Source organism: Molothrus aeneus, chromosome 3 (assembly GCF_037042795.1).
Source record: "Molothrus aeneus isolate 106 chromosome 3, BPBGC_Maene_1.0, whole genome shotgun sequence".
NCBI classification, from domain to species: domain Eukaryota; kingdom Metazoa; phylum Chordata; class Aves; order Passeriformes; family Icteridae; genus Molothrus; species Molothrus aeneus.
In genome coordinates, this window is record NC_089648.1 from 64,765,721 (window position 1) to 64,793,650 (window position 27,930).

Genomic DNA, 27,930 nt, shown 5'->3' on the forward strand with positions numbered 1-27,930 from the left:
CATATTCATAAAGCCCAGAACACAGAAACTTTGCTACTTAAGTTCTGTGCCATGTTACTATAAAATAATACTAAATCCTTGTTATTGTGTATCTATTAAGGTATTTTAAAGTCATTTGAAAGGCAAGAGTGCAATTCACATACGGATTTGTGTAAATACATATGTTCTGTTGCTGATTGCAGGAATGAAGGTTTATGTGTATATATTTGTATGTTGAATGCTATTTATACTTCAGTTGTTGCAAATACTTTTTGGCATATGAGATTATGTATGATAAGGTTAAAATGCCTGCAGTGTGACAGCCAATGCAGCAAGAAGTCTTCCCCTAAAAGAGAGAAACAAAGCTTACATTGCACAACTGTCAGCAAATAGCTGGTTAGAAAAGTTAATTTGGCTGGAATGTTGTACCTGTATTTACTGTTTTCAAAAGTGTTGAGTATAGCATGCCTTGAAGCTATATGAAGGGAATGATTAAAGCCATATTGATGTTTAAAATTGAGTTTGCTTACTTAATTTCCTTACCTCACCCCATGAGCTTCTGTTTGGCCTTGAACAACAGCAAAGCACCCACCTGTAAAGTTGTTTCCACTATTGACCTCAGCCTGCTTAGAAACATCCTTTAGATTGAAAGCTGTGTGTGGTCAGGGACTCCTCCTGTGGGACAATGAGGAGAATGTGTTGATGAACAGGGCCTGGTGACAGCAGTATGAAGGTCTCTACCAAGGTATCTCTGAGGAAGGACATCGCATATGGCAGAATTTCAAGGAGCCTTACATGCTCCATCTAATTCTCTAGGTCTTCTGTACAAAGCACAGTCCATGGTGGAGCAGAGAGGATGTAACAGGTTTGGGAGCTTGACTTGACAGCAAAAAAGAGACTTTATACCAAGATGTGCTACATGGCTTTAAATGCCTTGTCTGTGAGAAGCAAGTGATCATAAATGTAGATAGAACATAAAGGGATTTTTCTACCCTACACAGAGGATATGAAAAAGCTTAAAATAGGAGTTTATTATGCCAAAGTAGCCTTTGTGCACATTCTCCTGCCCAGTGCAGTAAGTATTCCAGCAATCTAACTATTCCTCTTGTCAGTCATGGGGACATTAAATGAGCCTGAAACAGATTTTCATCCCCAGAGCACAGAACAGGAATCACCTTCCAGAGTCATAGCCAAGTCTTACCCTGGTGTTCCCAGAGCCATGGCCTGGGAGGTCAGGCCAAGTGAGGCCAAAGGGACCAGCTCTTTTTTCTGGCCCAGAGCACACTCTGCTTGCTTACTTTGGAAAGATTTGAAACCTTTGAGAGGTTTCAGGGTCTTTCCAAAAACTTCTCAAAGCACTAACATCCCACAGGCATGTTTTCCAACTCTGAGATCAATAGAGAGAACAAATGTCTCCCAATACAATGCTGTTCACAGAGAAATCAAAGGGGAAAATGCAGTTTGTTAAGGTCAGCAGGAGGCTGCTCTGGATGTAAATATTATTTAACATTTTTAGGGCTTATGTCATCCACTGTTAATAATGCTAAATGCTGCATTCTGAAGCCACTATCATACAATGTAGAATATCTTCAGGGAGAATGAAGACCACAAAGGTCACCAAGTGTTTGATGTCCTCTTCTCCAGAGCATAATTCCCTCAAGATTTCAGTAACTCTGGCTGTGTAGATGTCTTTCAGCTGCCTACATTCTTTAGAGCAGTTCTTTGGTGAGTGCTGGAAATTACGTGAACTCCAGGCTCCCTCCCAGCAGCTCTTCTGATGGCCATTGGAATTCTAAATGTGTGGGTGACTGTCAGGAGGGGCAACTGATAGCTGTGTCTGGGATGCTGCTCATGATGAATGACACTGAGCCCAGCCCAGATGTGCTGACTCTTCCTACCCTTCCAAGCTGTGTCTTCAGGGACAAGGAGCACTGCTTGACATAGTCACACTATGCCACTCTCTTTGAGCAAAGGTAAAGTATCATCCTCTAGGTCATTTCTGTTGATGTGTCTTCATCTCCTTGACAACATTCTGAAAGAGGGCACAGCTGCTCAAGGAGTATGTGTGTGTGCATGTAAAGAGGTGCATCTCCTCCTTTTTCTTGTATGCTCTGCTCCTGAAGAAAAGATAGCTGGAGGTTTTGGCTACAAATAGTTCAAAACTCCTCTTTTGGGCTGTCACACTGAGCACAGGACTTAGGCTGTTGCCAGACAGTGATCTCTCCCTGGGGAGTGGGACTTCCTCTGTTCATCTGCAGCTATTCTGGCTTTGGCTGATGCATGTAAAATCTTCCACTGCTCGGTGCATCAGACACAGCTGTGCTCAGACAGTCGTAAACTGTCATGAATATCACGCTGACACAGGCTGTTACTTACTAAATGTCTATTCTGTGCTGGTTTCTCTGAATTATTTTATGGTTTGTTTCTTTGTTTTATTTTGGAGGGGTTTTTTGGTTGTTTTTTTGTTTGCTTGTTTTGTTTTTTAATCAAAATCTGTCCAGGATGTGAAAAGAAAAACAGTAATTTTTATTTTTTTTTCAGTTGAAGTAGATGGAAAAGCCTATGATGAGAATCAGTATATTTGAGCATGAAAGCAGTAAAATGACAGAAACACAGATGTGGGCAGGTTTGTGTCGCAGAACTTATACTCCATCTAGTATCATAAAATGGTTTGGGTTGGAAGGGACCTTAAAGATCATCTAGTTGCCATGGGCAGAAACACCTTCCACTAGACCAGGTTGCTCAAAGCCCCATCAAACCCTCCAGGGATGCGGCATCCACAACCTCTCTGAGCAACCTGTGCCAGCGTCTCATCAACCTCACAGGAAAGAATTTCTTCCTATTCTAAACCCATTCTGATTCAGCTTAAAGCCATTACTCCTTGTAATGGGAATATAGGAATCACTACATGCCCTTGTAAAAAGCCCTTCTCCATCTTTCTTGTGGGCCCACCGTTAGGCACTGGAAGGTGCTTTAAGGTCTCCCTGGAACCTTCTCTTCAAGCTGAACAACCCCAGCTCTCCCAGCCTGTCTTCACGGGAGAAGTGCTCCTGGTCTCTTGTTCTTGTGGCCCTCCTCAGGACTCGCTCCAGCAGGTGCACGTCCTAACATGAAGCTGAACTACGGCGTCTGTTTCCTTAGCTGAGTTTTGTCTCGGACGGTGGCCTTTCTTCACTTGAGTTCCAATCCGTGAGTGTAGTAAGTGAACATGATGCCTTTTCGGGGAACCGATCTCGCCGGGTGTCGGCGAGAAGGAGGGGTTGGCTGGAAGGGTTCGCGGGGCGGGGTGGGGCGGGGCGGGGGCCGGGCGGGGCTGGGGTCGCTCCCGCTGCGGCAGGGTCCGGCCGAGGCAGAGGGTCCGGCTACGGCAGAGGGTCCGGCCGAGGCAGAGGGTCCCGCTGCGGCAGAGGGTCCGGCCGAGGCAGAGGGTCCGGCTACGGCAGAGGGTCCCGCTGCGGCAGAGGGTTCGGCCGAGGCAGAGGGTCCCGCTGCGGCAGAGGGTCCGGCCGAGGCAGAGGGTCCCGCCGCTCCTCGCCATCCTGGCCATGCTGCCGGCGCGCCTCCGCCCGGGGCGGCTGCTGTCCGCCGCGCCGCTCCGCCCGCCCGCGCCGCGGGGAGCGGCGACCACCGGGGATCCCGCCCGGAGCCCGGGCACCACCCGCGGTAAGGGGCTGCCCGCCGTGCCGGGAGGAAGCGGAGGCGCCGGGATCGGCCCCGCGGCGGCGTCCCGGGGCTGACGGGGAGATGGGCGGGCGGGCGGCTCGGGACCGGGACCGGAACGGAGCGGGGCTGCGCTGCCCGGTGGGGCGGCCCGCTCGAGTGGTCCCGAGCGCTCTCCTGCTCGCTTGGGTAGCCGCAGCCGCGGGCGGAGGGGAGGTCGAATCAGACCCGCAGAAATACTCGCTGCATGCGGGGATATTCCAGAGACGGCGCGGAGGTGACTCTGCGTAGCCGAAACCCGGAGATCTAATCCCTAAATTACTCTTACAACAACCAAATGGGTAGGGTTTTTCCCTTCTACACCTTACTGTCAGTCATAATTCTCTTTTAGTGCACGGTTTACAAAGTGGGGTTCTTTTCTTACTCTTTAAGCTGAGCAGGCTCACAGGGTGGTTGCAAGTTGCAAACCTTCGAAGTTTGACAAGAAAATCCTCCTCTGGACTGGACGTTTCAAGACAGAAGAAGAGATTCCTCTGAGGATCCCGTAAGTGCGCTGGCCTTGTCCAAGGGTAACATGGAGCTGAAGGGAAAGCAGTGCTGTGATCCTGATTCTGTGGAAGATTTAAGGCTTTTCCACAGAGCTTAAAACGATCGGTTTTACAACACTGAGACTTGGAAACAAATTAGAGGGCAAGAGAATTTCCTGTCCTGGTTAGAGGTTAAGATGAGAAAATGTTCCTTGCTGGAGTCCCTAGAGCCTGGGATTAAGAACAGATCCATCTGAGTAGACAGCCTTGGTTACATTTATATACTGGCTTGCTTGTTTTGCTTAGTCTTAACACACAATCAGAAGAGAGATGTTGTTGGTAAACAATATTTTTTGTTTATAGCTTGCATAAACTGTTCTAAGGGAGCTGTCACTGAATGACTACATACAATAAATTATTTTTTATTATAGAATTTGAGGAAAAATAGGGAAGGAGGTAATGAGAGAAGAAGACCTCATCAAGGAAAACTGAGCACTTGACATGGCCTTAGTCTTCTATTCTTGCTGACCCACTGGACTAGATGATCCTAGATGATGAAGGTCCCTTCTCACCCAAACCACATAGACTCTATAGTTCTCTGACTTGCTGAAAATTAGCAACCCCTAAGGGAGTCAGGCACTAAACGCCTGAAACCCCTGTAATGTTTAATGCTCCCTTTTCTTAGGATGTTAGATAAAGACATGGCATTTGTCATACAGACACATGCACAAAAATCACTCCTTTCTGGCCTGGCAGGTGAGTGTTACCACTGTGCTTTCTGGGTAAGCAAAGTATTTTTAGAACTGTAAGACTATACTACACTATACAGCACTGTAAATAGTAATATACTAGAAGTAGTTGATTGTTAGTAATTGAGGCTCAACTGTGGCACTGTTTTAACTCGTCAAATGAAGAATTGCAAGGTGTGAACACAACCTAACTGCTGAAGATTGTTTGTACTATGAAACAAATCTGTTGTGGTTTCTTTGGGATTTTTTTTAAAGCCCCAGCTGTTGCTCACTTCAGCAGAGGTTTGCCTGGAGTCTTGATTAAGGACTGCATAGCAAAGACCCTAATATGCAATTAGGGAAGAACATTGTCTGTTTTCCTTAAAGCAGATGCAGAAAGCAGGGAGAAAGTGAAAATCTGCCTCAGAGGAGTTTCAATTAGTGCACTGTGAAATATAATTAGGCTAATACATCAGACTAATAACATTTACGGTTTTGCTTTTGTTGCCACAAATGGATTATTGGATTAATGATCCTACGTGCCAGTCTGATGTGCAGTTTGTTTTGAAGATGATTTTTATCATTGTACCAGAAGCAGCTCCTTAGAACTGCAGTCATTGTTAGTCACCTGCAAGAAACAGGGTGCTCAACGTGCTCCTCCTGTGTGTGCTGGCAAAGAGGGGTTGGTCCAGCACTGCCACCCACGGGACCTGTCCTCTTCCACCACACCGAACCTTAGAGCAAAGCACTGCAGCACTCAGCCTTGGTGCAGGCTTTCATGGGCACTGTCAAATCCCCAGCTCTGCCCCATCCCACCACATCACTCTTTAAAGTAAATCTAAAGGTTTTTTGAAGGAAAGAGAGCATTACAACATGTTTACTTAGAACACAAAATCAATTCTTTATGCAACTATTCTTTTTAGACACATAGTTCTGGGTTTATACATACGTATAAAACATATATCTTACAAATATATCTATCTATATATATATAAAGCATTCCCATGATGAATTATGAAAGGAAAATGGTGCACAGCCAGTATTATTATGAATATCTTAAAAACTGTACTCCAACATATAATGTTTGACTTGGAAAAACTTAGCTGAAGGTTTTGGGACAATTTTCATGATTTCCGCTACTGCTGGTTCCCCAGGGCCACGCTGCTGGCTCAGAAGAGAGGAGGGTGGAAATGGGAGCTGTACCAAAGCAGATTGCTGGGAGGTAAAATGCCTCCTTTGCACTGACTACTGCCAAACAGAGGACAGCAGTTTTCACTATTTTTGCCTTTGATGACCAGCAAAAACAATCCTGTTGATTGTTCTTGTTTAGGTCTGTGCTCCTGAAATAGCAAGGTGGCTGACATCAGCTGCCCACTTTCTGTCAGGCTGCTGCTTTAATAAAGAACTAAAACCTTTAACTCATAGGTAGTACAAACTCTGCTTTAATCAACAATCCAAGGATGTAAAGTCATTAGCCTACAGAACACCATCTGAACAGGTTAGATACAGCAGTAATTGATTTCTAAAGTTAACTTTGAATAAAGGGAACTTGCTTTTACTCCATCCAACACCACATATACATGGTAAACTCCATCTGTTTTAAACTGATAACCCCACTCAACTTTCACTATGTTTAGAGTTTAAGGTGTGATTTCTGGTGTATTTATCCCAAGCATTAAAAGCAAACATTTATTGCCTGAGCAATTTTTTTCCCAGTTTAAAAAACCCCAAAAACAGTCTAAATCCACTAAATGTTGCTTTGCCATGGGAAATGGATTAGGATCAGAAAATGGCTGATACATAACTAACCGCAGCAAGCTGAAGATGCTTGTTTCAGAAGCTAATTCTATATTTATTTTTTTAATTGTGATGTTATGTCTGCAATGCTTTGAAGAGATACTTTGCCTTTTTTAATGACTCAATTCAACTACTTTAATTGCAGGCCAGAGATGCTAGACAAGGCAAGAAACAAAGCTCGAGTGAAAGCCTGTTACATCATGATTGGGCTCTCAATTATTGCCTGCTTTGCGGTGATTGCCTCAGCTAAGAAGGTGAGGTATGACCATGGAGCATACTTTAAAATAATGGAATTCTGTGAAAACCAAGAGCAGCAGCTGAGAGCTGCTCAAGCTTTAGCTAATGTAGTCTCTGTCACCCCCACCACCCTAAGTGGCTGTTGCCCATTCCTGAGGCTGGGCAGCTTTCCCTGGGTGCGCCCTTACTCCTACGCTGTTACTTCCTCAGGCAGCGGCACGTCATGAGTCCTTAACGAGCCTGAACCTGGCAAAGAAGGCCAAGTGGCGGGAGGAGGCTGCGCTGGCCGCGGAGGCGAAGACCAAGTAACTTCACCTGAAAGTCCTTGGAAGAGCAAAATTAACTGCTGCTGAGAGGAATTAGTGAGTTTCACCCCTAAATGGACAACTGTAGTATGCACACCCTAGAGCCAGTAAGGGCAGTTACAGCATCACCAAAAGAAAAGGAATGGTTCTTTCATTAGGAAGATATTCAGGATATTTGTTGCATATAATTAAAACTATTTAGAATGTTTTGCATATGATTAAAAGCAGTAATTAGTTTTAAAGGGGATGAGGTAGTTTCCTAAGAATGTCAGGTACCTTTGGTTAGATAACCACAAAATTTTTACACCCAAAAAGTTTTCTGTCTGGTGACAGTGCACAAATTGCCACTTGGAACTCACTGGCATCAATGCTGTATTCAAAATGGTATTTGCATTTTTTAGCTTTAAGAAGCAACACTTACTGAATCACTAAATAAATACAGTAAACATCTGTAAAATAGGTTTTATTGGTTTCTGTATGGTATTTGGAGATTTAACATTCCATAATATTGCATACTACTTATATGTGTTCTGTTACAGTAATGGGCCTTTGGCCTGGACTTAAAGATGCACTATTACTATCTGAAGTTAATACAGGTAATTTAGATTTCTGACATTATATATGTAAGACATTGTGCCATAAGTAACTAGAATTTCTTATTCCAGATTTCAGTGAAATCCTGAGGTCACAGTTTAAGTCCACGTATCAATTTGCAGACCTTTTGCAAAAATCCTCAGCTGTACAATTTAATAAATTCAAACCTACTGAGAATTAACCATGGAGGAAAGACAATAGTGCATCTTTACTTTTTTTTTAAAGACAGGCCCAACAATAAATAGTTTCCAGTTGCAAACTTGTTCTACAGCAAACATTTCTGTGCCAACATTATTACTATTTTCTGATTGCTGCTACGAACAGTGTGTAAAGCAAATACTAGAAAATTAAAAAGCTGTATGAACCAATCCTCAGACAAAAGTGCAATGATGAAAAAATTAGATATGATTCATTGTAACAAGAGTAGAGAACTAATAAAAAAATCTTATGCTCTGCATAGTTGCATAGATTAGCTGGTTAGTATTCACATTTAAGCAGAACAAATGGTACCCTTTTAATTAAACTCAAACCCCTGTATTTTTAAAAAGACTTTGTAACTGATGGGGCACTTCACATTGCATATAAAATGCCAAACTTAGAGATTTTCATATCACAGTTTTGTTTCTCTCTCCATACTAGTTTCATCTCTTCAGGTATCATCATAATCATGCCCCTACCTGCAAATGAGTACACCGGAGCTGACCTTAAGTCATAATCTCTGATTTTATTTTGTTCATTTATGTGCTTTTAACAAAACATGATATAAACCCAGTGATAAAATAGGAGAGACCATCCTTTAAACAATTTTCACTAATATTTTTTAACAATATCAGGGTAAACCAAACGTTGAGTTTAAAAAAGATTTTCATCATCCTAAGTCCATCAATTTTAGTCCCCTTTCAAACTATTCCATTTAAATGTATCAGAGGCATGAAATATAGTTTGTCTAAATGTGTAAAGTGCAGTCACTAACCGTCCACAAGATAGAATAATATCCACACAACTGAAGACATTCTTTCAAAACAAATATAACACTTTAAATCTCCCCTCTTTTCTTAATTTTCAAGTCTTTCAATTAAGATTTTCATAGTTGAGATTTGGTTTAAATAAGAGAGGTTTATAAATGTAGTTTTACAGGGTTCTCCAAATAAAAAGCAGGCACAGCTGGTTGTTATCAAAACAAGGTTGTTAGAAACAAAGGAATACCCTGTTACCTGAATGTTTCTCTTACGCTAGAACACTGAAATTCAGCATTTGCTAGTAACCTTGGTAGATTTCCATGATTGTTACCCTGTTCTTTAATAGATGGGCAGTGGGGAGATCATGGGAAAGAATGAGGGTTGGTGTATGAAAACCTAAAACTATGAGAGTAAAAAGGGCGTAAGTACAATCACCTAACATTATATGGAAATTTGGCAGCTGTACTCAATATTATCACACTATTCAAAACTGTTGTATGCTGTACAAATCTAGGTTTAAAGTGTCATTTGCTAAAATATCTCATTATTCAGAGTTCATAAAGTAACAGCACTCCTATATACACTTCTTACACTTCTATCTTCCACTAAAAAGACTTCAAAGAGAGGTTGCTTCCCTCCCAGTTATATCTTAGTCAAAACTGACCATTAATTTAGAAAATCCACTTCAAGTCCCACATTCAATTACAATATAGAATATATTGCTGTAACATCAAAGTGAAACATCTTAGAATCTTAACTTGCATGTAAAAAAAATTCTAAATATAAAATGGTACTGTAAAGGATACCACCTTTAACCTGTATTTTTCAGTGCATTAAAATATTATTTAGTGACAAGCACAGTGCCATGGGTAAGTGATTTGAAGTTAGAATTGCAGCCTTTTATGAAGCACGAAATGCTCTCATATGTCACAGATTTCACTTAACCCAGGAGTTTGATGTTAATACATTAATTACAGGTAATAAAAAATAGCATACTTCAGAGTTAACCCAAAGTATTAATTTCTCCAAATGAGATATACTACTAATACACCAGAAACACTACTTATATGCAAGTCAAAGCAGAGCATACATTTTTCTGTACTCAAAACTGTTAGCATAAATATTAGAATTCTGTATCTCTTAGTGTTTAACAGCAAACACTGTATATTGTAGAACCTAAATATTTAGATGACAGTAACTTCTAGTTAGTTTTGGTGTCCACATACTTAATGCTATTTACAGTACAATAAACTTTTCCTTCAACTGGTGTGATTAACTATTCATTTTTTACTGCAGTATTTCTATTGTCTTACCAAAAACAAACCAAATTCATTAACCTAAGGAACAATTCAAGTGGCAGTAGCATACTTGGTCAAAAAACAACACCTACTGTCTAAACTTTTAAGAAGCTATTGTACTAAAAGGCAAACATTGCAATGTTTCTCAAACTAAAGTGGTGTTACCACATCTTGACAGAAGACAGCTCTAAAACATCAGCTTGGTGATTGATGCACATCACCCTTCTGTCAGTCCTAATTGCAGCTTTCTTGTGGCAACTGCAGCGGGTGCTTCCACTGCCAAGTACTGCAGTTGTGGCTGACTTGTAATGCCATTTAGCAGCTTTCATTACAGAGCCAACATCTAATGACCAGCAAGGTCTCTGCTGATTCCAATTTGAAAACCTCTGAAATAGTCCTCTTCCCACATAATTCAGAAAGAACTTTTTCATATATTCAATATTATATTAGGTAATTAGCATTATATATGTATATCTATTATGTCTTTAAATACATTTTATAAATAAATTCCAACAGTGTGTTGTAAAGTAAGTAATGCATAAAAGTTTCACAATTTAAATAAATATTTTTCACATTCCAATTCAGCTTCTTACAAGCTCATCTTTATTTCATGCCTTACTTTTGAAGCAAGGTTTCTGCTTCAATACAAGAGGTAGATTTGATAGAGACTGGGCAAGTCAAGCCTACTGCCAAAAATTCAACTGTCAGTAACTGTATTGCTGATATGAAGTTTGAGACTACATGAAAAATTCAGAACTACTACCTAAAATCCTACCAAGTCTTAGCTAAACAGTTCTTGTTAAATCACATTTAATGCTTTTAGACATGATTACTCACAGTTTTTTTTCTGTACATAAGAGATAATGAAGAAAACAAATACAAAACAGAGAACAGTTGTCCCTAACACAATATATAAAAGTGCATGAGCTGTTTCTTCATCTATTTCTGTAAAACATATTCTGCTTTTCCTCTAACTTTGGCCATAAAGAAAAGACCTCTGAGAAAAAAAAAACCCAAACCATACAAGTGTTTAAATTTTATGCTTATATTCACTTCAGTAGTTTAGAGCTGAAACCCCTCCATTGGAGCCTCCTGCTGTTGAAACACAAACTGCTGCTGACTTTCATCCACCTGAGGTGCAATACTAGAGTCCTCTTCTTCGACACCAAAATAATGTTCTATGAGTTCAAAAGCCTTTTGGTAGATCTCTTGGTTTTCATGCCTCTGTAGAAATTCAATTTTATCAAGTCCTAAATTCAAAACAGAAAATTTTCAAAAATATAGTTGCTTAAATGAATGATTAATTCAAATGGAAAAAAGCTTATAGTATAACAGTACTTCTTAAAACAAAAGATGCAATCCCAAGTCACCTCAATTAATTTGCTATCACTAGTTCTTAATATCCTAACCAATGTATTTCTAGTCTTAATTTTCTGCTGTCCAAACTCATTTTAAAACTAAGCTAGAAGCATTTCAATTAAACAAATATCCCAATTTCTGTTCTTCTACTCTTAAGTCTCCCCCAACTCTAAATTCTATCTCCACTCATGGAGCAGTCACTAGACACAGTCTGGTATCTTTTTTTGAATTAATTGTAAGATTTAAAGATACTAACTTTTGGAAAGCTTATCATTTTGCAAGTAGAGGACATAATTCAGCCAAAGGAGCAGAGGTTGAGTGCTAGGCAGTTAGTTAGATTAATATAAAATTTCTGTTTAGCTCTTTAAGGTGATGTAGTTTCCACTTAGGTTGGATTAGAAAGAGCACAAATGAACCCTTCTGGTGACTGCAGAGGCCAAAGCAATGATGGTGATATAATCAGCTGTTTTCCTTACTTGAACTTATACTCTACATCTTCAGCAGCCTATGCTTAAGTGCTAAAGAAAAGAAAAGAACCTAGAGAGTCAATACTTAAAATTATGAATGGACAGAAAATCTATAATACAATAAATTCCATTAAAGTCTTCAGTACTTACTCCTCTTATGCATTTAATTGTTAAGTTCTGCAAGCATGCATTTGATTTAAAAAAGTGAACTCAGTAACAGGGAATTCAGATGTAAAAACAGCTTTACAGTAAAGTTAGTACCACCTAATCAGATGCAATGTGGTCAATTAGAACGACAGTTCTATTAGTTACTAGCAGTTCCTGAAATATAAATGTCTGACAATTTTGTCAGAGCTACAAAAAAGGCAATTCTCCAAAAAGTATGCCAGTTTCATTATAAGCCAATTGTAAAAGAATCCAGTCATGAGATTCCACAAATTAGAATGCCTTTATATAGAGGTTTAATTCAAGAACTTTTATAAGAGACTAAACAAAATACTTGCAAAAGTAAAAACTTATTTTGTTTTATGACCTGAAGTTGATTTTGCTGTTACTGATATTTACTATATTAAAAAGCAATCCAACTTTAGTATCAACTAAATAAACCCTAATCTTACATCCCTGTTGGTAATGAAACTGTATCAGACAGGACTATGTATCAAAAACTGTATTTAGGAATGGCTGATAAATGTATGCAAAGCATGGTTCCAATAGACTGGGACACCTGGGTTAAACCCTTCTGAGAATGCTTCTCTAGAGGGACATTTAAACTGTTCGCAGACAAACACCCAGATGTTTTCTGCATTTAACCGCTTTCCCCTAAATGTAACACTACTTACTTTGTGATACTTTATGTCTACTTCTGCTTGGAGTAATTCTTGTATTAAAACTTACCTGCAAATTTCAAAATGACTCACAGAGGTCTTGTTTTCACAGCCTGGAATAAGGAAGTTCAGGTATGCAGTTTTACAAGAAGTGTGTTCTTACCATAGGCTTCCTCTATGAGGGCACAGTAAGGATTAACGCCGATTCCATTTTGCTTTGACTCTTGTTCTCCGAGACGCAGAATATTTTCAAGTCCATTTAAAGCCACCTGTACTATTTTTGAATCCATCACAGTCAGGAGGTCACAAAGAGGCTTGGTACAACCTAGTGCTACCAAATACCTTTATAACAGAAACAAAACAGAGGAAGGGGAAAAGAACTGATAATCCAGAACGTTTATTCTGACATACCAGTCTACTGCTATAAATACTTTTGCTAAAAAAAGTGGCTGAAACAACAGAATTTCTAAAACATGCAAGAATACAAAGAGAAACTTAGCCCAAAATGAAATAGATATTACAACTTATCTTAATAAAACAACATGAATGTGTGTATTCCTAATTGAAGTGTGAAATCTGTAGTCTTTTAAAATTCTTTTTACCACAATCTTCAGGTGGGCTTAATTTAATCTAAAAGAAAAAAATTTATCATGAATTTCTTTTCTCAGAGAGTTGAAATTTTCTAGTGGTAAAAATATCAAGTAAACGCATTAGATACATGTAAGAACACTGGGCACTGTTCTGTGCTAACACAGTCCACACTAGCAGTCCATTAAGATTTTGGCATCACCTACTATAAAGAGAAGGATGTAACTGTAAATACAAGGACAAAAATATTGGGATTCTGAGTACCCACTCCTTTTCACAATTTTGAAAAAAAAATTGTGTATGAACTTTCACAAGTCATAACCTGTGTCTCTGCTTCTCTAGCATGTAAGTAAAATGATGACAGCAATGCTTGCCTAAATACAGTTTAATTCAGTTTAATTTAATTCAGTTTAATTTAAAACTATCCTGCAGTTAGGCAGAAGTACCCTGAGGACATTAGGAGGACTAAAACTTCATGACACTAGTAATATAAATGTATTTTTGATGAAGAGCCAGCCATTGCTATGGTATTATATGCATATCTACCATTTGAAGATCCTGAATTAAAATTTATTTTTAAAATGCTGGATTTTGAAATGTTACATTATTAGCAAATGTTACATTATAAGCAATTAAAAGAGATTCAAAAAAACAAGACACTTTGTTATCCCAGTTATCCCTCTGATAACACTTAGTGGTTATAAGAAAATCAGGATTAGTTACGTTATAAATAAGAACATACTTCTTGCAACAGATCTCCCAAATATGCTGGAAAAGTTGTCACATCACTTTCAGTTCTGGCTTTCATATAATACAGTAACTTTTAAATCAAATTATCAGCTACTGATTCAATGTGATCATTATTCTACAGTATTCAGATAAACCAGAGAGTATTTTATTCTATCTTTGCAGCACATAAATAGCTACTGACAATAAACGTTTAATCAAACTCAGTTCTAAGCAAGTTTAGATACCTGCTTTAAAATAATGGTGATAGTGAAGTTAAAATACATGAAGAAACAACTAAAATCCCTGAAGTCTGTCCCCAAATGTACAATCCCACTGCACAAGCTTTCTAAAGAAACCCCCCCAGTTTTCCATTTTCAAACACTGAAACTGTTCATCAGCTATTCCAATTGTGTTTGACAATGTAATATCCGCTGTAGAAGATAAGCCTGTTGCACCCTTTAGGTGCAACACCCCTGAAAAAAAGTAGTAATTATTTATTAAGTTTGTTGCATGTACTTCTTGATTTTTCTGAATTTCTACATTTTCAAGTTGGATTTTCAAGGAAATTAGGCTATGCTTAGGATTTTGTTGCTATGACTGTCAAGATTCAAATGCAGAAATCCATATGCCCTATAGAAGATCCTTAAGCAGAAAAAATAGTAACACACACAAACTCACCTGATCTGTTCAGGGGTTCCTCCTGACGTTGCATTAGTTATGGCCCACGCTGCCTCTTTTCTGGTACGGAATTCAGCTTTTTGGAGAATTTCAATCAATATTGGAAAAATATTTGCATCTATAACAGCCTAAGAGATGAAATGGTAACAATTTACAACCATTTATAAATATTTCAGAACACTTACAGCCTTAAGTACAAGAATCAGTGATGCCTGCTGATATTAAAGCAAAGAATATTTTGTTTAGATGATGCCATACAAACTATAAATGCTAAAGTGAAGTTCAGAACTATTCCAACATTGCACAGCAGTGGCCATCAGAAAACCTTCGGTTTTTTATTTCTCTGTCTCTGGTGGGCAGAGCCCAGCTTACTGGATTGACCCATTTAAAAATCATACAACACATGCTGAGTTCTTGAACTGAAGATCAAGCCTCGGAACAAAATTTTTCATTTTACTGAGGTCCTGTGGACTCCATTGAGAGACCATGTCTGTAATTGGAGACTTTATTACATGTTTTAAGTTACATCAGGAAGTGACATTTTCTTCTCTGATTGAAGCAGAAGGGGAAAAATAATTTTGGAATACGTATTCTGATTCAGGATTCTCATTTTTACTGATCAGAACCTTCTTTCAGATCGCTCCAGTCACCTGGAACAATACTCAGGATGCAGTAGTTTCCACAACAGTACAACTCAGTGCTGGTGACATCATGTCGGGCTTTTATCCAAGCAAAATATTCACCATTTATAAACTAATTCACTTTTCACTGGACAAATTTGTAGTAGAAATTGTGACAGCTATTTCTATTTAAAATAATATCTCAAAGTTTGGAAGAAACCATTTAGGTTAGGTAAAATTATAGACAGTTGGACTAAAACAAATAATACAGAGTCAGTGCACTATCCATTTACATCTTGTGCAGGAAAATCAAGTAGTAAAATGAAAACAAAACCAACCAAGTAACAAATTCCCAGGCTTTACCTGAATCTGAGCTCTGTTTCCTGCAGTTATATTAGAAACAGTCCAGCATGCTTCTTTTCTGATAGATTCCTTGGGACTACTAAGCAAGTGCAAGAGACACGGTAATGCAGAGCAGTTTAGAATCACCTAAAATAATTTAAAAATTGAAAACTGGGTTGTACTATATATAGCCTTGTGCAATATACATATATATATATATATAAATATAAAAGCATTTTACAGAGGACTTCAAAAGATCTTGCAACACATTTATATTATACGAAGTGCCATATCCTGCAAAATTAAAGTGTTCAATGCTGTAGTGTGTGATCAGACAATCCAGCAATTTGAAAGAATCTGCCTTCAATTAAATTCAGACCAAAAAGAATGACAATAGCAAAACTAAGTAAGGCTACTTAAGGCTAAAATATGAGTAAGTCAAAATGACTGACAAATGCACATCTAATTTGTATAGTTATTTGTTAATTTTTTAAGAGATAAGGTTTTTCATTTAATTCCTTAGCAAAATCCTTTTTTCTAGGGCTCACAAATAATGCAGGTAACATTTTTCCTTATGTTCTGTTTACACTATTACTGCCAGCCTTTTAGAGACAATTATTTTTAAAGTAGGACCTGTCATCCTATTTCCTGCATTACTTCAAAATCAATGCCACTGTCTAAAATTAATAAAATAGATCTTTAGAATAAATTACATCAGTAAGACTATCACATACAAACTCATGGACAAATTAAGTATAAGCATAGCTTAGAAGTGAAAACCTTGACTGCTTTAATACTTGAAAAAGGGGAGCCATAATAAGTAACTGAACCCCCTAAAAGGAAGGGAAAAAATCCAAAAAACAAAAAAAGGAACAGTCAAAGTACCATACAGAAACGAAGCAATCCTTTATACACAATGCTGTAAAAAATAAAAAAAGTTCATTCTTGTATTAGCTTGATGCTTAAAATAGCTTAAACTATCAAATCAACAACACAGATTTCTAGAAAGCCTCTTTCAGTGACATATGCAGATACCTGTACTGGACATGTATTTTGTTAAAGTTTTCACAAAATTCTGTCTTGCCAAATAACTTTTCTTAAATCAACTAGTCTTACCTGTGTTTGGATATCATCCCCAGTAACAATATTTCCAACTGCTCTTAATGCAGGGGATACCACCTTGTAATCATTATGCCTGGAGACAAATATTATATTGCTTGATATTACCAAGTGTTAAAACAATAATTTTGCATTTTCAGCAAACAAGGGTTTACTTCAGATGCTAAGTATTTAGTTATCAAAAACACTGTATTACTAATTGCACTTTCCCTGTTTAGCCAAATTTGTCTACTACAACCCCACAACTGAATTGTTGATCCAAAGACTGAGCACCTCTATGGAACAACACAACTTAGAGCAATCTGCTCAGCAGATCCATTTCACTCAGCTCAAGTATTATTAAATACGATACTGGAACATGTGTCATTCAACAGCCAGAGAAACAGAGGGGGTGTTATGAGGTGTATACTGAAGTTTACTGTGTTTTGTAAGCAAAATTACCCCTTTTGTGAGTCAATAATCCTATAAGCCAGCACATGAAGTCCATTTTCAGCTGCCTGATGTGTGGGGGAAGGAAATTACACAGTTGTCCTAGAGCTTCTATGGAAGAGAAAGCAATCTTCCCCTGTGCTGGGAACTACTATCCCAGACCTACTCTGCAGTCCCATGTGAACAGAGGGATTTAGTCTCCCTTTCCAGGAAAATAATGAACCATAACCCAAATATACTGGAACAGTTTAAAAATGGCTCTAGCCAGCCTCTGGACTTCACTGAGTACAAGAACTGTCTGTAAAGCAATTATACATCCTAGAAAGGAAAGTACAACAGTGAAATTAAAAAAAAAAAAAAAATTAATTTACAATTCAACATTGGTCTTCAGTCTTTGCCCTTCTATTCCTTCATGTATATGAATTCCCACATTAAATTTTAAGGAACATAAGGAAATACTTTGGAGAAAACTTTTTTCGCTGTCAATGTCAGGAATAATTGCAAGAGCCAAGCAAGCTAGCAAGCAGCTTAAAAGATTTCAGACTGAATTCATGTTCATCACTTTCCATAAAAGTAAATTAAGACATCAGGTGAGAAAACACAGCTTAATTTTAACATTAACAGTACTATAAGACATTTATTTGGTGAGAAGAAAACTTACATAAGCAGCTCTACCAATCTTCGACACACTCCAGAATCAATAACAGCCTGAATTTTATCATTGGGACCATCTGAAAGGTAAGAGAGGGCCCAGCAAGCATCTGCTAATACATCCGGGTCACTGCTAAACAACAGTCTTGATAAAACATTTAAGCAAGGGGCAACCTAGGTTAAAGAAAAATATTGCATAAAATTAGGTGTTCCATACTTTTCAAGTTTCAGAGAACACTCTGCAAAGGCATAAATGTGCAAAACCATTTACTGCTCAGGTACACAAGGTCATTAATGAATGAGGACCCAGGTGGAACACTTTCTAATTAAACCAGATATCCAATTCAAACCAGCAAATTGGATAAATTCTGATTCACAGCCTATTTATTGAGAGGTACTGTATTAAGTATATAATTGTTCAGCTTAAATAAAAAATCATCTGCTTTTACAGGAATTGCTGATGCTTTTTAATCATTCAGGGAGCAGAATCTCTAAGTAATAAAAGTTTGGGTTTTTCTTTTTTTGCTGGCTTTGCAGAAGTACTGGCAGTTATTTGTAATAACCAACCTAGAGTAACTCACACAGCACCCAACATTCACTGTACTGGTGAAACAAACGTCTCATTTCAGTTCTCACTGCCACTGTACCCTCTGGCCTTCATCCCTGTAACTTCTGCACAGAGCCAAACGAACTAGACCACCTTAGCACCATTTGGAACCTGACAGGTGTCTGCTGCACAGCCTGGGAAATACATATTCTTTGTAGAACTTGATTCTTTACCCTACATGGGTTATGCAAATTCAGTCTCTATTATGTGTCCAACTGCTGCTATGGCAAAGGGCAAAAAGCAGAAGATTTAGTCTTATTAGCAGCTGCCTATAGGGCATCCTTTTCCTGTGAGGTTTTGTATTCAGGCAGCAAAAAATCTTTTTTTCACTACCAGAACAAAACACTAGTAAAGGATATAGGTTAGGCAGAGTCATTGTGAGGTGATCAGTTAACTAACATAAGAAATCCCTTTTTGTTAATATTTCTTAAAAAATTAATAAGTAGCAATAAATACTAGTTAGTAATTACTAACTCATGAGGTAAAACTCTCTCTAGATTAACTTTAATGATCGTTTAAACTCAGTCTCTTCGACCAGAATATCCAGTGTTAATCTTTTTTAAAGTCATTAACCTTACCAGAAATTAATTTCATATTGAAAAAAAGCTAGAAGTCCTACTAGTCTCTAGAGTCTTTACAGCCACATACTAGAGAAAAGAAAAAAAAGGGGAGAGCATACAGGCTCTCTCTGTCATCATAGTCTGATTTAACTGCATCTGACAGAGCAGGAAACTCAAAATTTTATTCATGCAGCATGCACTCACAATTATAGAACAACAAAATAAAAATTGAGGAAGCTTCAACTATAACTCACATTCTCTACAACAGTTCTGGAGAAAATACAGTCCCACATGGTTAGTGCTGAATGTATAATTTGTCCATCACTTCACACCAGTGTATGACTATTTGCACCAGATTATAGTCTCAAGTTTTTAAGTGATATGATTTTATTGCTGATCAGTGCCAAAGTAGATGATTTTTCACAGATACAACAGATGGGCAAGACTGTGTGATGACATTAAAAACATAGAAAGTATGTCTATATTCAGATTCAAAGATTCTGTTTTATAAAATATTACAAACATAAATATTCTTTAGCTTTCTGATTTCTCAAAATTACTACTTTATTATACCTTACTGAAGTCTGGAGGTGGGTTCTTTCCTCTACAAAGATTTGAGAGTGCCCAGACTGCATTTCTAGTTGTTGTAAGACGATTCGAATTTGTTAACAATCTGTGTGAAACAACAATAAGAAAAAAATTAATTTCTTATTAAAATTTAGTTAATTTTCTGGGTATTGTTACCAAAAGAACATCACATAAGGAAGAGAAATTCTATTATTGATCACTAGTTTAAATTTATTTATCTTCATATCTTACATGCTGCAACTATTTTCTTAAAATCAACTGAATCTGAGATTATTTTGCATAATTTTGGGAGGTCTCATTCCCAAATCACATACATGCATATAAAGTAAGCAATTGCTTATATGAAAGATCATTCAACTAAACCTTTCTGAGGGTCTTTAGAAGGGGCTAGGAGACGCAATCCTGCATGAAATGAACTTTGATGTTTTCATTCAGAAAATGCATATAATAATAATAAAAATACTTCCATAAAAAGCTGAAACTTGAAAGTTCTCGTAAAAAAATTAACACATTACTTCTGCTTTTGCCAAACAGAACATGAAATATTCAACACCTGAGAAATCAGGTATATAACAAAATGTCTAAAATGTTAATTCTTTAAGCCCTTGGTGAAGGTAATCATGTTCTCCCCTGCTATTTTAAGCTATTTTACAAATGTTTCATTTTATTACTTTAAGTGGTAATAAACTGAGTAACATTTGTCTTGTGCAAATTTTTCCCTGTGATAAAAATACAATGGTAAGCACATAGTAAATGCTGGAATGATATTCCTAGTGAAGATAAATCTTGTGGAATACAGCTCATGTAACAACTATTCTGTCAGCTCATCTCAGCAAGCAAATAGATAAATAGGAAGACTAGAGCTTGGAACTACTGACCAATAGCGGGGAAAACAGCCCTTTGCCTAGGCAGATGGAAACGTACAAGAGGGAATCAAATTATGTCTCGTACCCCATACATTCAGAAATCTGACAACACCGAGTTGGCACAATACAGAAATTTCATACTGCAAAGTAACACTTGCCTCCTTTTGAAAACATAGAAAAGCTTGCAGTCATGAACTAATTAAAGACATGCATGAAGCTCATGTAATCCAAAACATTAAATTGCTTCTTATTATATTGTTAGGATTCTCAAATTAGACAAAAACTTTATTTAAAAAAAAATTACTTATATTCTTTGCAAGTAAATTCTAAGCTGAAGTTTTCATTTATCGATACACATACAATATATTATAGTATAGTTTACAATACTTACTCTAAGAGAGGTGGCAATATTCCACAGTTCAAAACAAAGTCTCTGCATTCTGCATTATCACCAGCAATGTTCCCAAGAGCCCACACTGCCTTAAAAAGCAAAGCATCCAAGTAGATTTATACATACTTGCAAATCAACTTTTACAAATATTCTATACTTTTTACAGCAAATATTACAGAATAGAAAAAAAATCCACGATGGGAAAAAATAGTGACAGTAAATTTTTATCTTCCTGCGGGCAGATCAAGTAGCTAGTAGGCAAATGGGGGTCAAAGCCTCTGTAACCCCACACACCCCAAAAGAGATATTCATAACTGAATTTTAAGTAGTTATAAAAACCCCTCAAGAAGACAGTTACCTGCTCCTGTACATCTTCATGTTCTGAACTAAGCAACTTAATAAAAATGGGAACAGCTCCAGTTTCAATTACAACTTTGGTGTGTAAGAAAGTTCCAGATGCTATGTTTGTCAAAGCCCAAGCTGCTTCAAACTGTTGAGGAACACAAACATAACCATGTTAAACCACTCAACAGTAAAACTTAAAATCATGACATGAAGTTTGACACAAGAGTTTCAGAGGTTCATTTTCCAAGTTTTTTTCCTTTCCACTGACATGCAGTTATTTTTATAGTACTCTACACAATAAAAAACCTGGCATTGACAAAATCTCTATTTAGTAAGAACTTTCATTAACTACATTATTTTTAGGTTTTGGCTTACAGAACTAAGAAAGATTTTGAGTCACTATTAACTAGTACAGATACCTTTTATTTACTCAATACTAATTCTTCTAGAACAAATGTCCAAAAGGCCTAAGTGCTACTCCCACGGAGGAGTAGACAGAACTAGTTACTCCTACCATTAATTAGATATTTTCTCAAAGATTTTCTAAAAGGATTTTAAACAAGCCTGTCAGTTCCCTGTATTTTTTTCCTAAGATTTTAGCTGAAAAGTACTACAATATATTAAACACTTAGTAAGACAGATTCTGCTCACATATCATTGCTGATAACCTTAATATACCGCTCTGTAAATCCACTTGAACACCTTTTGCTTTCAACACCCAAGTTTTTGTCCAGCTGAATACATGACCCTAAGGACTACTATGAAATTCACAAAGTCAAGTCACATTTTTAGCAGCAATAATGAAAACATATGGCTTCAGTGGTGAAAAATAATTATATTTGGTTATTCAAAACCCCCACCAAACAAAACAACATGCGCCTTCCAAAGCTCTTTTGGAAGGTTTCTAATCCCATTCGAAACTCCCAATCAGTACAAGCTGAACTCACTTGTAGAGTGTAATTTTCACTTCTCTCTAGAAATTTCACAAATCTCTGTACTACTCCCGGTTTTTGAATGACTTCATCTATAGGTGGATTAGGCTCTAGGGAATAAAAACAAACATATTTGTGTTAAAAGACCAAATAAATTCCTTTTTCAGTATGACAAAAACCATGAATATGATTTGTAGAGCTTATCAAAATTTCATTCAATCCTTGTCTTTCCAAAAGGAGTTACAAACTTTTCACTTGCAGAATCTTCTCTATGAAGTGGTACAATGTAGTAAACACCCTGTTACATATAATAACAGTAACACATACTATTGCTATTTGCATGTTAGTAACATCACAAAACACTCTTCCTTCAAGCTGAACAACACTTCAGGTTGGTGGAAGAGCAATTATGGTTACTGGATGCTATTTTAAAAGACCAAGCACACCCTTACCTATCATGCTGTAAGGATACCAGCATCACCTTAAGATTGTATGTTTTACAGCCCCAACAAAAACAAGTTACAACTCTTCTTTGCCAGCCATGTAATTTTTTTTTCCCCATGAGGAGAGAATGGGAGGAGAAGCTGAATCACTGCAACAATTATTCTAAGTATGTTAGTGTGCAGTTAGTTACTGTCCTGGATACCTCAATCAAAAACATCCTTGTTTTTTACTTTGAAAGACTTAACATTGAAATAATGAAGATTTCTGTATTTAGCCATTAGGTCAGAAGAGATTTGGCACAGTTTATAAACAGAACTACAAATTTCTGCAAGATGTATTTCAAAATAAAACATAACTAAATGTTAACTGACTCTAAGTATAATTCATAATAACACAAAAGGAAGCAACTAGAAAAAACAGGCAATGTTTGCCTACCTTTAGAGAGCAATTTTCTGAATTTCTGAGTTGCTGTGAGTTGCTGATCAGGATCATCTGAAAAAATCATCTGTACCATATCTACAGTAATAACTTCTTCCTAAAAATGCAAGGAAGATTTCTTATAGTGTAGTACTATGCACACTAATAGATAGCATTCTAAACACACTCTGAAGTATTTACCTCTGGAATAGGAACAGTAGAGCTGACATCAGGATCCTGAATTGGGCTTTCTACCATGGATTCTTCATTTCCCGGGAGAGACACGTTTCTGCGTTTAAACAGCTGAACAAAGGGGACATTTTTGGGAGATGTTAGGAGTAACCAAAGTGTGGGTGCAGATGACATACACTCGAAGAAATGCTTTCACCAATACCAGTCAAAGAATTTTACCTACTCACCTTCCTATTCACCCATGCGAGGGAAACTTTATACAAAAATTTAGAGAACATAAAGGAGAAAAACTATCATATCTGTATCTTGAGAAACTGCACAGCAACACTTCAGATAGACATTCAGAATAGATTCTTACTAGTTATAAAGATCCATAATATTTTCCACAAGAAAAAGAAGATACAGATCTTTTTGCTTTTAGTCTTTTATCCCTTATAATTACCACGCATTTTAAACAAGAAATAGTATTCTACAAGCTACTTTCCCCTTCATTAGTTCTTAGGCTAAAATCACCAACACAGAGGCAATGTTTGTGTTTCAGCACACTGCATTCCGCCCTTCTACAGAAGACTACTAAGCAGCATCTGTATTTTATATCCAGCTGGGGAAAGATTAAACTAGAAAGATAATTTTCATATAGAAGAGAAAAAAAATAGTGTAGCTTCAAGGTGAACTTCTGAACCATGCAACATTAAACATTCACTATGTCCAAAAACTGCTTTACAATTAGCTGCACACACTTTCTATGCTCAGAATACATACCAGCACTGTAGTATTTAATAAAATACATGCAATGAGTGCCTCTTCATTTTCTGGCATATAAGCAAAACATTCACATTGACCTGCTCTCTTCTAGAAACCAAACCTAAATTTTTATCTTTTTCCAGTACTACACTTACAACAAGTGTAACCAACAAATTTAAGAATATTTACATTTCTGCCTTTAGAAAGAAATGATAGGCTCTCAGGCCATTGACTAAGATTTTACCTGTAAGCATAATAATGAAACCACCTATAAATCCTGACGTTTTGTCCCTCTAGGTATCTATAGACCTAGCTTCTGCTGTTCTACATGTCCAAAACTGCAGAACAACTCCATGTTTACATCCAGCTCTATTTCAACAGGAACCTAAACCAAGGCATTCTCTCCTCTGTTAGATGAACTTATGGGTTGGGTGTAATTCTGGACACAAAGCAACTAGAGAATACTGAGTGCAAGTGAGGCTTAATTCCATTTAAACCCACAAAGGAACAAGAAACTATATTGCACTTTTTGGAAGACCAGCCATTCTTTCTCAACACTCAACAAGGACACGGAAGTTCTTGGCTGAAAAGTATAAACTTGGTTGGTCTTTCTACCAGTCACAATTTCTTCTGGAGCACAAGCAATCTCATCTCCCTGCATAAACTCATTCTCAGGTCAAGAAGAGCTGAAAAACACCAGTCCAACAAACTAAGATCAAGCAGACCATAACAGTAGTCTCATAGTTACTGACAGTCAGCATGGGAGAGGAAACACCCATTATTTTCATAATTTATCTAGGGAGCATTTACTACAAAATATGTAAACAAAACTTTCAGCAGGAACTGCAATGCATTACCCATTCAGAGATAAGTGCTCTAGTACCACACCACTTCTGACTCTTACTGCTCTGGCCCAAATAATTGAAATTCTTTTTCCATGCACCACTTTCCCAGTAGAAGGGTAAGCATTCCACCTCACAGGAGACTGTAGACCAGAGCTTGGGACACTCTCCAGGTTGTGGGAGACAAAGTCATCCACTTTAGACCAAACAGAAAAACAAACTACTTTCCTTACCTTCCTGAAGCTACTAAACATTCTGTGAAGAGGAACTATGACAAACTATTAAACAATACAATGTTCCACGCACTCTGATCACTAAAAATTCAATGAGAACAGAAGTTTGTGTAATAGTTCAGAGACACTAACTGGTAGCCACTTTATTAAGTTGGTGTAGAAGAGCTCTTAGGCAATTTGAAGCATAGTATCAAAGATGAAAATAATCTTCTCCCTTCACGCACCAAATTTGACCCCAGCTCTAGCAAAGAATGCAAGGCTTCAAATTCTTACTGGAAATATGAGTGTTCTTTTGGTCTAGTCTCACATGTATAAACCTAGACTATAGACTGATGTTAAAAGTCACAGCTCTCTCCTCTGTGTGCCCTAGTTACTTAAAAGAGCTTCTATTCATCTTTTTATTATTCTACTGAGAGGTGCCCTGGTGCTTCCCACAAATGCAAAGAAAACAGACATTCAACCTGGCACTCCTGGATTCCATTCCAGAGGATGAGTGTGTTAAAGTCCTTTCAGACCCCTGGATATAGCTCCACAGGGACTGAACAGTGAACAGCTCCCCAAGATGCTTACCTGCTCTTCTCTTTTCTGTTTCCGAAGCTGGATTCCTTCCTCCTCTCTTCTCCTGCGCATTTCTTGGGGATTAAGTGCATTATTCTTGTAGCTTTTCATTCTGAAGTTATCTTTACCTGGGCTCGCCATGTTGTCTATTGAAAAAATACAAAATTACTTCAAAAGGTCACACCTGCCATCTCTTGTACAATGAAAATATCTACAGCAGTCGCTATATATTCCTGCATCTGTTTGCAATGTCGAGTTCATCAACAAAAATCTTTAATGCGGAAACCACAGAAAACCTATGCCTAGACAGGAATTTCCAAACTGCAGATTAAACTACAGTTCAAGTCAAGAATCAGATACAGCATTAAAGGACATAAGCTACTGTAAAAAGAAACTATGCATCTTACAAGCCAACTGAAAAACAAAAAGCTGCTAAAAAGACATTATGCTGCTAGATTTTGATTCTGTCAGCAAGCAAGCAAAAAAACTTCCTCCTCTCATAAAGATGACATTGAATATATCCCAAATAAACACAAACCCAAGAAGAAAACCTGCAGTAATTAGTGCTTCATTTAATACCTTATGGCATTGTTCCTTTATTTTCACTACCTCACAAACATAACAGGATCTAAGGGCTATGCTTTTCCTTCTAAACTGTGTGCAGGAAAGTAATTTAAGGGTCAGTAACACACAGACAAGCATACTTTTTTTCATTTTAAACTAAGAAAATTATTGTCTCACTCCAATTACCAGTTCTTTTAATGGATTTAGAAGATTAGAATCTAACTGTCATTTCAGGTGTATCAGCTGTGGAAAGATAAAAGTGACAGTTCACCATTCTGTCACCAGAACGATCAAACAGAGTGGAAAAGTTTGCTAATAGCACAGTGCCTTTTTATAAAGCTAGAACTGAAGCCTTCATCTGAGAAACAACTGTTAAAAACAAGACTCTACACAAACTATCACTCCTCTGGAATTCTACAAGGAGAAAACATGTAAACTACAGCTCCTGAGCTATGCACAATTCTCTGGCAACTTCCATGCTGAGACAATTTGTTTTGGGGTTTTTGTTTGGGTTTTTTTTTTATCATCAGTACCAAGGACGACTAAGCCATAAACACAAGCTATGAGAGGAAAACAGACTGCAGACTTAGGCTGATATCAAGGCACCACCGCAAGGACTCAGCAGCCTGTTTCACCCAAGTATCTGCTTCACAAGAACCTAAGTAAACTACTGACATCTCTGCACAACAAGGCTAAGTGTGCCACTGTCTAAGGAAGATTTCTAGCAACAGTCATGTAACTTTATTTTCCCAACAATGCCACTGGCTTATCTAGCCCTAGAACACCATCCCTTTCTTAATCATTCATGCCTTGCTAGTTTAGTTGTGCCAGTGAAACTGTCAGGCCGAGAAATGGACTGAACAAGAGAAATGAACGTTCAAAGTAACCCGGTCACCACCTCTCTGAAAAGTTACAGAAGGTCAACTGGAAGGAAGGTCCCATCGAAACTGTTTTTAAAAAGAAAACCTGAGAAATTTATAGCTTCCATCCTACCACAAGGCTTTGAATATAGACATCATAAAGGCAAGAAGACTGGCAGTCCCTGGTTTCACACTGTCTGCATCTAGATCCACGCGAGTCTTCACTTCTGTGCTACAAAACTACACCGGCTTTAACATTAAATCCCTCCACCCACCACCTCCTGCACTGCACCCACTTGTTGTGCATAGCCTAACACCGATCATACCACTTTTTTTTTTCCCTCCTTCTTGTCTACCTGGGGTTCACTAAACACGGCGGCTCGCTGTCCCTCCGCCCCCTCGCCGGCCGGACGCTGCCCACAGGCTTCGCACCGGCCAAGTCCGAGACAGCCGGGACCGACTGACCTGTCAGCCCGACAGGCCGGACACCCACCCACCCAGGCTACACACTGCGAGGAGAGGCGCTCTTCATCCCGTCCCCAGCAGAAAGGGTGGAAAGCCCCTTCCACCAGCAGCAAGGCAGGGAAGGGGCGGGACAGCAGAGCCGTCTTCCCTGAGGAAGCGGACACCCCATCCCAGCCCCGACAGAGCTGCCATGCGGGCAGCGCCGCCGGAGCCAGCGGCAGACCGGCCTGCACCGGGCACCCCGTCCCCCAAGCGGTGCAGCCTCTGCTGCCCCTACCCGCCGGCTCTCAGCGCCTTTCCCTCCTTACCCATCGCGGCGGACACGCCCGGCGCCCGGCGCCGTGCAAACACGAGCTCGCCGCTCCGGACCTCTCCGCACCGGCAGCACACACCGATGCAAGATGGCGGACGCCGCCCCGCCGCGCGCCGCAC

At 38.3% G+C, this 27,930-nt stretch overlaps 2 protein-coding genes across 2 annotated transcripts; one reads left to right on the top strand and one right to left on the bottom strand.

Annotated features, from left to right (window-relative positions):
- Positions 1-3,524: 3,524 nt before the first annotated feature.
- On the top strand, positions 3,525-7,562 carry FAM162B (family with sequence similarity 162 member B). The gene is made up of 4 exons (XM_066547092.1): positions 3,525-3,642; positions 4,072-4,183; positions 6,837-6,945; positions 7,139-7,562. Exons 1-4 carry the CDS (start codon positions 3,525-3,527, stop codon positions 7,235-7,237), a joined length of 438 nt encoding a protein of 145 aa, XP_066403189.1. The 3' UTR covers positions 7,238-7,562.
- Positions 7,563-7,681: 119 nt separating this feature from the next.
- On the bottom strand, positions 7,682-27,909 carry KPNA5 (karyopherin subunit alpha 5). Its single transcript, XM_066547091.1, has 14 exons — positions 27,807-27,909; positions 25,622-25,755; positions 23,242-23,343; positions 23,059-23,158; positions 22,195-22,289; positions 21,261-21,392; positions 20,903-20,991; positions 19,631-19,730; positions 17,901-18,064; positions 16,808-16,886; positions 15,713-15,838; positions 14,730-14,857; positions 12,898-13,076; positions 7,682-11,334 (listed from the first exon to the last, which is right to left on the bottom strand). The coding sequence occupies exons 1-14, from the start codon at positions 27,808-27,810 to the stop codon at positions 11,147-11,149; spliced, it is 1,620 nt and encodes a 539-aa protein (XP_066403188.1). The 5' UTR covers positions 27,811-27,909; the 3' UTR covers positions 7,682-11,146.
- Positions 27,910-27,930: the final 21 nt, after the last annotated feature.

What these genes read in the sequence shown, in the direction of transcription:
- FAM162B (XM_066547092.1), top strand. Translation starts at nt 3,525, where the DNA reads ATGCTGCCGGCGCGCCTCCGCCCGGGGCGGCTGCTGTCCGCCGCGCCG. An exon ending in GAGCCCGGGCACCACCCGCG is followed by an intron (nt 3,643 to 4,071) that starts GTAAGGGGCTGC and finishes TTACTCTTTAAG; the next exon opens with CTGAGCAGGCTCACAGGGTG. An exon ending in TGATTGCCTCAGCTAAGAAG is followed by an intron (nt 6,946 to 7,138) that starts GTGAGGTATGAC and finishes TTACTTCCTCAG; the next exon opens with GCAGCGGCACGTCATGAGTC.
- KPNA5 (XM_066547091.1), bottom strand. An exon ending in GGAACCCCTGAACAGATCAG is followed by an intron (nt 13,077 to 14,729) that starts GTGAGTTTGTGT and finishes TCTGTTATAAAG; the next exon opens with GTATTTGGTAGCACTAGGTT. An exon ending in CCTCATAGAGGAAGCCTATG is followed by an intron (nt 11,335 to 12,897) that starts GTAAGAACACAC and finishes TTTTGAATTTAG; the next exon opens with GACTTGATAAAATTGAATTT.